Raw genomic sequence first — 16,016 nt, forward strand, 5'->3', positions numbered from 1 at the left:
GTTTCCTCCCACATTCCAAAGACATACGGGTTAGGAAGTTGTGGGCATGCTATGTTGGCACCAGAAGCGTGGCGACGCTTGCGGGCTGCCCCCAGAACACTCTACGCAAAAGATGCATTTCATTTGTGTGTTTCGATGTACATATGACTAATAAAGGCATTTTATCTTATCTTATGGGATTTGTGTAAATGAGTGCTTAATGCTCACCGCAGACTCAGTGGGCTGAAGGTCTATGGGATTAATGACAGCATTAGAAATCTCACTAAAACCATACCTGCGTTGGCTTTCCAGACCACTTCCACAGCTGCCGTGCTGGGAGAAAGGAGGAGATTTTAGGACGATTCTCCACAGATGGCAACCTCTGTCTCTTTGATATCTCCTTGGCCTTTTGAAGCCGTAACTCTTCCTGCCTCTTTTGTTTGATCTTATTCGCAGACATCACAGACTTGACTGAGAAGGAGTGTGGGGAAATCTTCGCCTCTGTCTGCCGTGGGTCCGAGGAGGCCAGCATTGTGGGCACGGGCCGTGTCATACAGGTTTGAAGCAAGAGTGTCGAGTCATCATCAGAACTGTATGACGAGTCATCATTGTCTGATGAGCACAGGCTGGATGTAGAGGTAGAACCAGATGTTGAAGAGGATGAAGATCCGGAAGATGAAGACAAGACAGACAGCCTAGACATGAATCTCGATGTGACACTCTGCCGGAGGTTTCTATTTTCATCTTCATCATCCATGTCGGAGAGTGAGCTATGGCTGTCACTGTCACAATCCATACCAAACTCTGATTGGCCAGTGTACTCATTCATGGCTAAACTGAGAGGAAGGTTTTGAAGTTGAGCATGTTTTCCTTTTAGAAGTTCTATCCTTCCGTTTCGCTCTTTACTTATCAAAGCTGCCTGGGAGTACGCAGCATCAGATTTCACTCCAAACTCCTTCTCACTCATCAGCAAGGCCTTTCCGTTTTTTGTTTTAGGAGACATTACTCCTTCATGGTCTAATTTTACAAGATATTCTGTTTCTGCTTTTCTCTTCCCACCTTTTGGAATTGATATGTCGAGTTTCTCCATCTTTCTGTACTTCAGTGGCTTAGGGGTTGGCATCAGACTTGGACTGCTCCCAAAGGCTCCAAACGTGCTGGCAATGCTGCTGAAAGAGTCAACCTCAAAGCCACCACTGAATACTGGAGGTGGGAGGCCATGTATGGGGAGGAACCGCTCTTTGCCCTTCATCCTTCTTGTGCTTCCATTTAACTCAAACAAGTTTTCTAAAACTGCTGTATTCTTGTTGGAGATCTTTTTCTTTGTCTGGACAATCCCTGGCCAATTTATCAGTGTGTCTGACTTTTTACTCAGCATGTGTTCCCCTTTCAACAGTGTTGATACCTCAGAGTTTGAAACTCCTTTTCCTTTTTCTGAAAGAAAAGAATAATTTGTATTATTTAGGAAAAGAGCAAGGTCATGAATCGTCTTGCCGTACAAACTAAATTGGTACAAATTTATAAATGCATAGGTTATTTGTTCTTTAAAAAGTGTGACCACACATTCACAATCTTTATAGAGAACTAACTGTTAATCTGGTTACCAAATCCAGAGCTGATGTTTCTTGGTAAGAAGACCTTTGCTACAGTTTTCTTACACCATTTTCTATTGTGCTAATCATCTGGATACAATGTGAGATTTAGTATTGTGAGAAATTTAATATTGCATAATGTTACTTTGAGAACTACATGAGCTCTATAAAGAGGATATTAAATCATATTTTAGTTCCTTGGCTGCAGTTAGAGAAACTAAACTCTTTAACACTTGGTATCATTTAGTCTGAGACTGACTTTTCCATGCAGCAGTTAAATCTAACCTAACCTAACAGTGCAAACCTAAATGTGTACTTACGGTTATCAACAGGAAATTGTCTATGGAGCCCAGGACATAATTATTCAAACCATGGAGAAGATAACATACTTGATTCATTCCATGACAGTTAATGTGTCTTTATGGGCATACTACCTCTGGTTGTCTGCTGCCAAGCCAGAGAATATGGATGGGTTTAAACTTAATGCATATATAGGATACTTATAATATTTAAAGAATAGTATAGTGGTGATCTACCTATACGTGACCTACTTTGACACCATACATAACTACATTTAAAGATGTATGAATAGCATAATGTCAAGTACTCATGTTCTTGTTCATAAATTCTACAAAAAACAGAAGTGAGAACACTGCCAACTTGACAAATTGTTTAATTAGGAGGCAAAGCTACACATGACCAATTGGAGTTGGACCTGGATAGGACACCATGGGCACTGGGGGCTTTCTTCTTGCAAAAAACTGGAAGGGTGCCAATTAAAATTGCCAGTGCTATTTTCCTGCCTGGAGCTGGCAGGTTTGGTCAATGTTTCTCCTGAACAGGAGAAACAATTCATGACAGGTGGAAACATCCTTTTCAATAGATATATCTAACCTTTCAATAATGTCATTGGGACCCAACTGCAATTTTAACACGGGATTGAACCTGAAAGAGGAGGCAATGAGTTTCCCACCAGGCGTTACAGGCAGTGAAGGGGGTTGGAACAAAAGGCTCAAAAAAGTTCTTTGAACCATTGTTATTATTAGCTTTGCAGGGCACGAAGTAACAGAGTTGACCATCAGGGCATTGACAGGTAACCTTAGTGATCCCATTACTGCCAATTAATCATCATGCCTGCTCATCCAATTAACCTCTGTTAGTTGGCATTCCAGAATCTCCCCGCCACCTCCATCATACTCCCACCCAAATGATTGGCTGGCAAGTGATACAATATTCTGAATCCTATTTCTTGGGAAACAGGTACCCTTCCAACTGGATCTGCTGCTCTGCCACAGAAATTTAGTCCAACAGTTAAAATTGGGACCAGTTTGAAAATACTGGTTCCTGAGGAGGCAGTCATATGAACGTATAACATTAAGAGTATAATTCGAATTGTCATTGAGTAAGTGACAGTTCAACATGAAGTGTGTAAGTTCTTTTGACCACATTCCAAATAATCCACATTTGTTTACATAATTTTTACCCTCTTAACAAAAGATTTTTTAAAAATTCTTTAACAGGGAGAGTTCTGGAGCAGTATGCTTTATGTGAATCACAATGGGAGAGAAACACTAAATAACTCGCATGGGATTGTGTTACACAATGCACACGGGGTACACAGCTGCACTTTGGAACTGTCTGTTTTTGTGATGTCATTGCAAAGAGTTTCTATTCTACTGCCTAACATTATTCATTGAAATCTCATACATGCTTACTGTAATTGACAGATAACAATATAACTACTTTTCATTCCTAATAGCAATTGTTAATTAAATGCAATATTTAGCACTGTGAGACCTTTAACATTTCAATTTAACTTATTCAGCTGTTTGGACCCTAAAAGTGCATTTACTGTCTTTTCATGGGCCTTTCACAGATACAACTGTTGCTTCTCCCAGTCAGTTTGGCCAGAAGAAGGAACTGTAGAAGTGGCTATTTTCTTTCAAGCCGAACAGTTCTTACAACCTTAATTTAAGTTACAGTTATCTGGCTGCTGAAATAGTTATGTGGCATACACAGAGTCACAGTGAAGCTTAGCAGGTTTGTCTGTGTAAACCAAACACTATCTTCTGTACTGGCCAATATAATGAAGTGAATCATGCATTGTGCCAGAAGAAAATTTGTTACTTCCTTCCCCACAATGATTTTGTCAAGTCTGTTGTCTGATTTAATTCCACTCCATTCTAGAAACCCCAGCATATTCCCAGCCCTTTGTTTACATTAGACGAGTTCCTGTGTAATCTGTCTTGGGCTGGCCGGTAGTAACTTTACAAACTTCAAGAAACAGCCAAATTCCAGAATTGCTCAATGAACCATTAACCAAATCACTGTGGGCTTTATTTTAACTAAATCTATTTTTGATCTGTTAAAAATGATTACAACCAAAAAATACAGCACTGTTACAGATTTGTAAATTGTGAATAGTGCACAGCATAATAAATGCACTTCCTTATCCAGCTGTAAGAATTCAACTGCTAACAGGAAAGAATGACTGGATTTTCAAATGAATTCAACTTTTTGAAGAATTAGAGGGTTGGGTTACATTTATACTACCACTAACTTTTCTTTCCCTTCTGGTGGACTTAGTAGCAGAATGGATGAAACCCATGTGTCACCTTAGCATTGGGTGCAAATCTGGACTAAGATGACACAATGAAAATCTCTGCTAGCAAATGCGAAACCTCAAATTGGGTTGCATTTATTCATGGAGGTGCACAATATGCACCTCTTGTTCTAAAATGATACTCAGTCAGCAATCTCAGAAGTCATGAAGAGAGCAGAGGCTTCAGGTGAGGAAAAGGAAACTTACTTGGGCACCACTGGGCTGGGTTTTGTTTTGAAAGGCTGGGACTTAACTTGAAAGAGTACTTTTGCATCATGCCAGTATTGTCATCTGGATCAACACAGATTCTCCTTCTGTTTCCACTAAGCACAGTATCAGACAGGATAGGATTTGTAACTGGTGAAATTTCTGGTATAGAGGATCCCTCTAATTAACTATCTTTTCTGATCCAATTACCCATACAAGAAAATTGCAGGCCATATATTTATCACTGATAAGTTTTACAATTGGTCCATAGATTTCGACCAATTTGAAACTTTCATAACTCACACAGCACAGTTGAAGCTGCAAGGTCCTCCTCACAATCTTAATAAAATGCTCCATTGAGTCGTCAAACAACAGCCTAGCATCATCCCTATATACATCAGGTCCCGCTGGAAAGACAGATAAACCACAAGTGGTAGTACGGTGGAATAGTGTAGAGTCAGGGGCAGTTGGAGATGCAGCATTCACTTGCCAGGATGAGTGCAACTCCAACACTGCTTGACACCATCCAGCACAGAGTAACCCACTAGACTGATACACCAGCCACAACATTTGTGCACTTCAATACTTGCATACCATGATTGATATGCACACCCTTTAAAATTCACTGTAGCAACACAGCAATGTTTTTCTGATCATGTACTTCCAAAACTGCAGCTCTTACCATGCAGAGTCCAAGGGCAGCATGTACAAGGAAATGCCTCCTATGAATTTTCCTCCCAGAGGCACCAGCCAACCCTGGAAATATATTGTCAGTCCTTCATGGTCGCTGAGTTAAGTGCTCTGAACCCATTACCTAACAACACTGTTGGAATACCTTCACTAAAGTGACTACGGAAGATCAAGAAGGCAGCCCAGTCCCCTCCTCAGGGGCAGTTAGAGATGGACATTAAATGCCGGCCTTTGGTAGGGGCTGTCACAGTCCATGGACGAGTAAGAATAAATGAGTGGCCAGAATGTTTTTGACAAGAAGAGGCTGTTTGTTTGCTGTGGCTCACCAAAGAACCAAGAAATCTGCTGATGATCCAAGTTCCTTGTAACCAATACATAAGAGAAATTACAAAGTCAAGGAGGAGGGGATGAAACTTCAATTCCAAAAAATTCAGCATTTAGGACTGTCACTGTAACATTTCTGTACAGTGTTAAATTGTCTCATGCTGAGAACATAATCACTATATTTCAGGATAAACGCACCAGCTTTCCCTTTTAACAAAGTCTTCTTGCCAGATTTTTTGCTCAGTTCTGTGGAGTTTGGTCCATCCACAGAGTGATTCTGACTGCTCGCTGCACCCTCTCGCTTTTCCGTGGGGAATCTCCGAACCCGAAGCCTCCCATTGGATACCAGCAATGCAGGAGAAGGTTCTGTACCTGCAAAAGAATGATTAATGTTGGAGTGTGTTCACTTTAAGAAACAATTAGTGGAATGTAATGCTTTTGATTTTGATTCTGTTCTAACTGCCCTTCCTGGAGCTGAAAGAGGTATGGAGCTTTGTCAATTGAGAAAGAATCAACTGTCCTACCTAATGCCCATTGTAATCCTTTACAAATTGACAAAACGTCACAGACTATCCACAAACAACCCAACTAACCCAACATGTTAATCAGCCCAGCACCCACTCTTACCTGGCACCCAAAGCAATCCCGCACACATATTGACCACCAGCCAAATTAACTCACTATGTAAACTAATATAAAACCAAAACTAACCAGCATGTAAACTCTGCACACAAACTGACCTGGTACTTAAACTAATCCACCATCCAAACTAACTCAGCAGCCAAATTAACGTACCATGTAAACTAATACAAAACACAAACTAACCAGCATATAAACTAAATCTGCACCCTAACTAACCTAGCATGTAAATTAGTACAACAGTAAACCAACCAAACAACCCACTACCCACACTAACCAGGCACTCCTTGGAACTTCTGAGCACCTTGAAACCCAATATCCAAATTAAATCAGACGTCCAATCACTCCAACCCCAAACCAGACCAATAGCTGAGTCTAACCCAGCCTGGGTTAAGACCTGTAGATATGTCCAAGTCTCAAACTCTTGTCCCTGCAGGTCCCAGCTGATCAGATCAACTCCTTTAGGTGTGTGTTTTGGAAACCAGACAAGTTTCCTGCTCTGGATCAATCTTTATTGAGGGAGGTGTGCTGGGAAGACTGAGCACAACGGCTGCACCTCATTGGAAGAGAAGCCCCTTAACATCCTGAGCTCTGATAAGTAGACTGACCAACTGTGAACATTCTGTGACTGAACTACTATTAAGTGGAATGGCCATTTGGTCTCCCAGGATTACTCACATTGTATCTTATAATCGGGAGGGAGGAGACGGATATTCGGCAGAGAAATGCGTCCCACATCACCATCATCAAACTCCACTGTGACAAAGTCATCTCTGCCCTCTTCTTCTTCGTCACTGGAGCTACCTGCTGAACATAAAATAGCACAAAATGGACTATAGTCACACTGATACTAAACTATGACTCTATTAATCCTTAGTGATTGTCTCACCAGTTACTTTCATTTTGGTGAAGTTACATGCAATTGCTAACATGAACAGCAACATTCATCATCATTGAACTATGAACCCATATTTATCTTATATGCTCAACATTTCAAATTAGTCACGAAACAACCATCTTAAATTGCAGCAGAAGAATTTTTTAAATAATACATACTAAAATTCAGACAAGGTTGTGTAACACAGTGGGACAAGCAAGTTATTTAAGCAAAAAATTCTAAACCAGTCTTTACTGAGTCGGGGAGAAAGTAGTTAAGTAAAGATCCGTTCATACATCATCTGCGGTTTTCCTGTAACTTAATATTTAATTACTATGCATATAAATATTGAAAATTCCAGGTTGGAAGGTTATGTCGCAGCACCAAAACTGCATTGATCCTGGGGAATACCTAAGGGAGAGGGAAATTTCCTCTGTACTCTATGTTTAAAAGACTTGTTATTCTGTTTCTAAAAAACTTTTCAATTTCACTGCCTATAGTGTACAGAAGAAAATCTCGGTCTCTCCAGTTACTGAAGTGATGGACAAGTAGTAGTTTATATAATACAGGATGCAGTTCAACTTCTATCGATGCATATCTCTCTCAGATTTTTGCCGCAATGGTTCTTAAATAAAAATCTTGTTTATCATGGCAATACTTTGCTGTTCTTGGAGGCTTGTTTGGTCAAAGCCATCCTTCAACCAATGTAACTGAAAATGAATATCTGGTCATTAGCATATTACTGTTTTGGGGGTTGCCATGCATATTGGTTGCTGCATTTCCTACAATACAACTCTGACTACAATTCAAATGTACTTAATTGGCTGTAAAGCACTTTGGACCATACCAAGGAGATGAAAGGCACCATATAAGCAGGAGGATCTCTTTCTTTTATTGAATCACACAATATAAATTGTCTGATACAGCATCACCAATGGCACATTTGATAAAACGGAAAAAAGGTTAACTTGGGTATGCTAAATTTGTTTGCAGCTTAGTACGCATTTACAAGTGGCAGTCACATTTCTTCTGGCTCAGTGGGATTGAAGGCATTCTTGCAGAGGACTTAAGTATTTAGCCCATGCAGAGTGCAGCAGCACTTTTTGATGATTGGATCTGGTCGCTATTGATTGGTGATAAATTTTGTGAAATCCCTGAATTGTACTTGATTGATTCCTTCTTGGGTCTGGCATTGTGGCTACTTATATACGGCTCAAATAATAAGTGCCATTTTCCAGGTTGCTGTATGTGAAATGAATGCATCGTCCACGGATTTAAGTTGTAGCCATAATACAGACAAAAAGTAGGAATGATGCACTTTGATAATGTTTTAATGGGAAGTGATCTATTGCTATGTCCTTTTTTTACAGCTCATTATGTTAATTCCTGTTCATGTCCTTTCCTGCATAAAATTTCCTTTGAAACATATTCAACGGCCTTCCTGTGTAGCAAAGCACACTGACATGTTCGAATATTCAATTTCCTATTTGGACAAATAGTTGGTAAAAGATTAAATACAAAAAGCAACCGTACCAGAAGTTGCAGGTGGCAACATGTTTTGAATTGAATTATCCAGTAACTTTTACTTACAAAGAGAGTACAAATTGAGCTAACCTTTGAGATATACACTGTATCAATGGATGAAAATTCATTAAAATAATTAATACACCAGAGATGATTTTAGGTACTGGGGCAGACTTCATTTGATTACACAATATGGATGTCCACACTTTAATTAATTTTTTTTCACAAGATATTGGGATTGTTGCTGTTGATGAACACCAGAGGATTGGTTTGCATCCAATCGCACCAGCATTAGGCCATCTGTCTTTCGACCAGATGGTTAAACAGATCTGGATTTCAGCAACAACCTTTCACATAAAATGTAGGAGCAGGAGTAGGCTACATCGCTTCTTGAGCTCGATCTACCGTTTAAAAAATTGTGACTAACCTGTCCTCTTACTCTATTTTCCTGCCCAATCCCTGTAAATAACATATCTCCACCTTCAACATACCAAAAGCATTGGTGAATGTGTTTCACTTGTTTAGAGTACAAACTGAAGCTGCATATTTTGTGGGGAGATCGAGGGTGGGGTTGCAGGTGTCGGTATTTTATCAGGGCTTGAAACTTGAACCCAAGGCCCCTACACTGAAGTTTGAGACCAGACTGAAGCTTGGCATTCAGACCTGATAGTTTGATAGAGGGAGCCCAAAGCAGGTGGTAGGTTCTTTATTCTTTATTTACACATGGAGGAGACCCCAGTTTTTAGGTGGTTGGAATGATGCCTGAAAAATGACTCAATTTTTTTTCAGGCACCTCTGAGGAGACGGGAACTGGTGCACAAAATTACCCTTGAGCCCATTTCACAAGGAGGAAATTGGCACATGGGGTCTGATTTCCATCCCATTATCCTTCCCAAAAGAACCTTCCCAATGGCCAACAGTGTAGTTATCCACGACACAGGCCATTAGATCGATCTATGGACTTGCTGCCTAAGCATCATTCCCAAAGAGAAAAGAAAGAAAATGTTGACAAAGGATGAGCTATTATTTTATAAATAAACCAGATTCAAAAAGACCACAAAAACCTGGCTGTGTAAATGTCAACAATTCCTTTTCCCCCACAAATGTTGCTCGACCTGCTGAGTTCCTCCAGAGGTTTGTTTTTGTCTAAACTAGTTCTCTGAATTCTAGTAAAAGTCCTGAGTCAGAGGGAGTTAATAGCACAACTTCCCACTAGGCTTTGATAAACGACATCTGGATCTTGTACTCCCCAGTCACATTCGACCTTGGAGCTCGTCAGTGACGGATATGACCAGTCTGTTCTCATCTCAAACATTCATACCGCCGGCATTTCTCTCCACTTCACTCCAATATTATCAACATCCATCACCCCTCTCTCAATGTGAGTAGCAGCATCATTTACACAGCTTGCAATATTCAGCATGCACCACAAATCCATCACCTTAATGGAGTACTAATTCAAATTTAAATGTTTGCGCAGTGGCTGTGGAAGTGGCCTTTGCTAGATAATTATATGATATTGTTTTTCTCTGCTGACAATTGTACCAGAGTCATGTAACTGACCCATGCCTCCCTTATCTCCCAGCAAAATGTTCAAGCCAGAGGATTTTTTTCCCGACTTTCCCTCCTCAAACCTTGCCTGATTGCATCCACATTAATCCACCCTGCTCACTGGCTCGTGAGCAAGGCCAATGACTTGCAGGTGGGCGGTATCAGAGAACAGAATCTGAAAAAGACCTGTACACGAAGGATTCATATAACATATGGGGTGTAAGATCATGAATAGACTATTCAGCCCCTCAACCTGTTCAAGCACTCTGGAAAGATCATGGCTTATCTGCACCATTTCATTTTCATTTTTCCAGACCAATTCCCTATTGGTTGATACCCCTCTTCATCAAAAGTCTACCCTGTTTAAAAACACTATTGTCCAACTAAACAGTGGTGCTTGATATAACATTGTAGCAAGGTCATATACATGGTGCAAACAGTCATTAAAGGTAGACTCTTACTCATGTATACAGTCTATAAATGAGACAAACTCATCCCTCAGACCTGCAGAATAAGAGGGGATATGGTTCAGGATGCCTTTCAGGAATAAAAGAACACAAGATAAAATGGAGCAGACCTTCTTATTGTATGAATGCGCAATACACTCAAACTATATTCCTGTACATGCCATTTTATCAATCTTGAATATTTCTACTGAAAGGCACCAATGCCTTTTGGGGCTGGAGAGTTTAAGAATCTCAGATTTCCACTAACCTTTGGGTGAAAATGTGGTTTCTGATTTTACATCTAAATGGACCAGCTCAGATCCGTGTTCTCCTTCAGAGGAAAAGGTTCCTCTGCATCTGATTGAATGTTATAATCATTTTAAGAAATTCAGTTGTTTAACCCTTGTGGGAATATAAACCAAAATTTTTCAACCTTGCCCTCTTTAAGGTGTGGTGAATTCTGACAATTCAACACTGCATTCTAAGGCCAATGTATCTTTCTGGATATATGCTTTACAAACCTGAATAAATTCCTCAAGAATGGGTCTGTGCAAGGCTCTGTCCAACACTTGAGTCATTCATTCCATTAGCTTGTTGATTTTTCTTTAACTATGCTATTTTTTAGTGATTTGTGTGTTCATAGGAATTCAAATTACTTTGGTCCTCGACAGTACGTTATCTCATGCCATTAAAGACAAATCCCCAGTTTGCCTTTCTCTGATCCAAAGTGAATGACTATACACTTTTTTATATTGAAGTTTTTTATTTTAGAGTTTTGTCTACTCAATTAGCCATTGAAACTTGCTGCTCCCATCCACATACTAACTCGGTTATACACTTTTGAATTCCTTCATTAAAATTATTATCTATCCAGTGGAAGGTGTAGGCCTCTGTAAAGTCCTTGGGGAAGACCACTTCTCATCTCCTGGCATCTTCCTGGAGTAGAAACTCATTTGGTCAGATAAACTAAATATGACTATGGTATTATCATTGAATTTAGCTTCAGAAATTCACTCCCATTAACATCAATTTTGAAAGTCGTGTGCAGTCCACAAATGGCACTTGCTTAGTACATGCAAATGGGAACAAATTTCTGCTCTTGTTTCCAACCCCTTCACTAATTACCTTTCACATCATAGAGTTACCTCCAATTCTGTACATCCCCAATTTGAGCAGATTGCAGGCAGAATCTGAGTTATTTGATCATTGGTCACTCATTAACAATGGACAAACTGTGGAATATAATGCCCAAAACACCACTATAAATCCTTGAAGTAATGGAACAATATACTTAACAGTCAACCTAGGCATTGTCAGATACTTGTCAGCACCATTGAAACAGTTCTTTGAACAGACCAAAAGGTTTAGACAAACAGGATAAATCACAAATAAGGACAGAAATGTTGATCAGTGCAGTTCAAATATAGATGTTTAATGGTCTGTGCATCTATTTTTTACATTACGTGGTATTTTTTCTTCATTAAAATGGCATGCACAGGATTACAGTTTGAGTGTACTAAGAGGTTATACATTAAGTTTGTCAATCAGAAGGTCTGTATTCTGTATTGTGTCCTTATTATTCCTAAAATTAATTCTGAGCCCACCTTATTCTACACTAGGAATGAGTTTATTTCATTTATATATGGAGTATATATGAGTGAGTCTATTTTTACTAACTGTGTGCACCATGTTTACGACCTTAATGCTCTTTCATTTGACAATGGCTTTTTTTCAACAAAGTATATGCTGTTGTTAGCTCTGTCAAATCTCAGTGATAGTACTTATAATAATAATCAAAAAAAAAGGCATCACATTGGCAATGAGGGTGGGATATTCCTTGCAGTGAGCGCAAAAGGAAACAGAGATCCATAATGGTGAATTGGGAGTCTGTTTTCTTTGGGTAGGAGTTGCCATGGCAGAAAATGGAAGTGGGAGACATGTCAGGAAAATCAAGAAATGTAAGCAAATTCAGTTACTTGCCCAGTGCATGGACTGTATGGAGCTGATCTTTAGGGTGGACAACATTGTTAAGGTCCTGAAGAAAGACAGAAAAAGGAGAGTTTGAAGATAAAGTGAGGAGAAGAAGGGGATATGCACAAGCCCAGTCCCAATGCAGGGTTTCAACATGAAACATCGACAATTCCTTTCCCCACACTGATGATGCTTGATCTGCTAAGTTTCTCCAGCAAATAGTTTGTTGCTCCAGATTCCAGCATCTGCAGTCTCCTGTGCCTCCAATGTTGTGCAGCAATTTGGGAGACACCTTCCTAGTCTTGGTTAAGAATGGAATCCTGGATTTGTGGCAGGGTTGAGAAGGTCCAGTTACCTCTGGTATTCCTGGGCCAAGAGTGTATTCTTGTGTATTTTAAAGGATCATAGCCTTGGGTAGTTAACCAGCTGTTATAGACCAGACCACTGGTAAGGAGGGCTTGGGAGACATCAAGAAGGTTGCAGCTAATAGACATTAGCTGATAAGGGTTACAGACTGCAGTTCAAACAAGCTGGCTGTAGGGAATGGTGAGTGAAAGGCTACAGTGAAATTAAGGAAGGAAAGAGACTGCAAATTTGCAAAACAGAATTTCAATGAGTAGAATATGTATTTCAGGAACGACAGGAAACCGGCCAGGAACCTAATGCCTTTGCCTTACTCAGTAATGAGCTCCAGAAATCTCAGTCAAGCTATCAGATGAAGTTGAAAGGCTCAGAAAAACAAGGAGATGGTGGAGCAGTTGTCAGAAGGTTTCAGGTAATGGTTTCAAACAACATACGGTGATTGCAAGAGCAAAGCAATGCTTTGCAGTGGGAAGTTAAAATGAAGTGCCTACAGTTGGTAGAAGTAGTGGGGGAAGAAGTTTCAAGCTGTACTACTAACCAAAAAAGAATTGATTAAGGTGTGTAGCAGAGGAGACAACTCAGGTACTTGTTTGTTCTGTGCAGAACCATCTTGGCTGACCCCCTCCCCCTCCCAAGGAAGTCTTCACAGGCGTCATAGGTGTTAGAATTCCTGGCTCTTGAGATGACCTAAAATCTCAAGGTGTTGTGATCATTGACTTTGAGAGTGAACTGACTGTTGCACCAGTGTTGGAATGGAGCCAAGATACAGAAGGGTAATTCCATAGTTATCTGTGTTGTGGATTATACTTAAAATGAATGACACTCAAACATGGCAAGATTTGAAGTTGTTTATTATGGATGAGGTAGCAAGTTATAGCACAGATATAACTCTCAAAGTGGTTCTGATGGAGTGCCATTGATTAAGGCAAGAGCATGCTAATATAGGAATTTAAAAATTTGAGCAGCACAGGCTGAAACCACAACCAAATCACATCACTAATGCTGAGTGGCAGGAGGTTAAAATTGCCATGGATTCCCACGTAGATATGATGAAGATGATTGACAGCGCCGAAGCTAAAGGAAGGCTCCGAGTAGCAGACAAGCAGCATCAGTTGGAAAAAATGTATCAGGAAAGTCATATGTCCTGGATGAGATGGTTCTTAGATCAATGTGGACACCAAGAATGGAGGCAGTGCTGGGAAAAGTACCAGAACAAAGTTTACACTCTGATGGCAGAGTGCAAAAGAATTTGATGAGAATGGCTGGTATAAGCAAGAGAGAAACAATGAGAGCGTGAATACATTTAAATCGAACATGGACTATGACTCCCACTATTTAGGTTAGCTTCCATGTACAGGTGACCCCCCCCCCCCCACCCCCCAACATTAAGGGGGGGGGGGGGGTTGCATTCCTAGAAAACAGTCCATGTCGCAACTTTCCATAACATGAAGCTGCATCATCTGCACATGCATCAAAAAACTCAAGTTGAAAAATTCATGTAAATTCCATGAGAGTGAATTGTATTCCCTATCTTAAATTTTTGGGTCACGATTTATGAATTTTGTAAGAGTGAATTTCAGTAACCCGACCAGCTGTTATGGGGGTGGGGGGAGAGGAAAGGGAATCACCTGTATATCTGACCAGTGTTGGCCAGGGAACCTCAGAATGTCCCTTACTTTGGCCACATAAATAGCAACAGGTTAAACTAAGGCTAGCAGTTTCATTCATCATCCAGGCAATGGAAGATCAAGCCCTGGTCAACCAGTGGACCCTGGGTCCTCATGGTATCCTGCAGCCCTGATAGAGCAGAGCTGGATCTGGAATGTTCTGGTGGAGCAGACCCAAGATAAATGCCTCAAAAGGGAAGGCAATGGATGGATTCAAAGCAAAGGGTAAAAAATGAAAGAAGCAAAGGAGAGAAGCATGGTTTAGAAACTGGAAGGATACATTTCAGGATAGAAGACAGCAAGCAAACAAAAGCAAGAAGATGAAGAAAAGAAACCGAACTGGAGATGGTAAGGATTGAGTTTATGACATTTAGTAGTGTGCCAAATGCATTGTATAATTGTATCTGTTGGAATCATTAATTAGAATTATTAGACATTTGTGTTAATCTGTATGTAAACAGCGTACTACATACAATGTGTTCAAAGTTATGGAGATAATTATAACAATGTTATGTATAACTTCTGGTGGAACTAAAAAATTGTGAAGACACAAGAGATTGTAGATGCTGGAATCTGGAGCAAAAAACAAACTACTGGAGGAACTCAGCAGGTTGAGTAGCATCTGTGGGGTGGGGGTGGGGGGATAGAATTAGGAATCAGTCCTGATGCAGTCTCAACCCAAAACATTGACAATGCCTCCACCCCCCACCCACCCCCACAGATGCCGCATGACCCGCTGAGTTCCCCCAGCAGTTAGGTTTTTGACTAAGAAATTGTCCTTGATTGAATGTAGAACCCTATATATCTGTAAAGAATCATTTCATTGTATAGCTTCATGTATTAAATTATACTTTTTGAATAACTACTTATACGTATGTAGATAGTTAGTTGTCAGCAAGTGTCTGCGACTTTACTTTAAGGGGAAGCAATATATGCAAGTGTGAGTGTACCTTTAAGATCTGTGTACCATGTGGTTTGACCTTGATACATTGTTGTACCAGATTCTGCTGCTTAGTTTGAAAATGACTGCTTCAACAAAGGATGTGCTGTTGTTAGCTCTGCCTATTCTGAATGATAGTACTTGCAGCAACACCAAAGAAACCCCCAGACACTACAATACGTTAATTTATATAAAAAAAGGAGACTTGGCCCAATTTGAAGCCTTTAAGGTGCTGTTTCCACTTATCGTTAATTGAATCAGGACTGAGCTTAGCTCTTTCCAGCTGTTTAAAGGAACGATACTTCAGCCAAGTTGCAGCCTGGCTTCTACTCGTGGTTGGTCACACAAGTGAGATGCGAGGATCCATGCTGGGCCAATTACGATTTCCTTTATTTAATGAGAATGTAGCCAATATGATTGTGCCTATCAATGTTTGTTAAACTAGTTTGCAAATCTGAATTCACTCTATTTTGACAGTTTGATTGAGCTGAGTTATAGTTTCAGCTGAAGCCGGTAAAGCAAAGCTGCTGCAAATGGTTCCTGCAGGTTCTGTGGCTGTTCAAATGACACTTCTGACATTCACCCTTTGCAGTCAAGGGAGCCCAATTCTGGTGCTAACACTGGTGAAGTACATATGTTTCATT

The 16,016-nt window shown here is 40.2% G+C and overlaps 1 protein-coding gene across 4 annotated transcripts in view; it reads right to left on the reverse strand.

Moving 5' to 3' along the window:
* The window catches only part of LOC127580156 (BAH and coiled-coil domain-containing protein 1-like), a 251,414-nt gene that overhangs the window by 10,472 nt on the left and 224,926 nt on the right, over positions 1-16,016 (reverse strand). For 3 of the 4 annotated variants that reach the window (XM_052033375.1, XM_052033374.1, XM_052033377.1), the window contains 3 exons: positions 6,712-6,840; positions 5,593-5,766; positions 275-1,413 (listed from right to left, as the gene is read on the reverse strand). In XM_052033375.1, coding sequence (XP_051889335.1) covers positions 275-1,413; positions 5,593-5,766; positions 6,712-6,840 — 1,442 coding nt within the window. The remainder of the gene's footprint in view (positions 1-274; positions 1,414-5,592; positions 5,767-6,711; positions 6,841-16,016) is intronic. The other variant, XM_052033376.1, reaches the window with a different exon arrangement.

Source organism: Pristis pectinata, chromosome 18 (genome assembly GCF_009764475.1).
Source record: "Pristis pectinata isolate sPriPec2 chromosome 18, sPriPec2.1.pri, whole genome shotgun sequence".
Lineage (NCBI taxonomy): Eukaryota > Metazoa > Chordata > Chondrichthyes > Rhinopristiformes > Pristidae > Pristis > Pristis pectinata.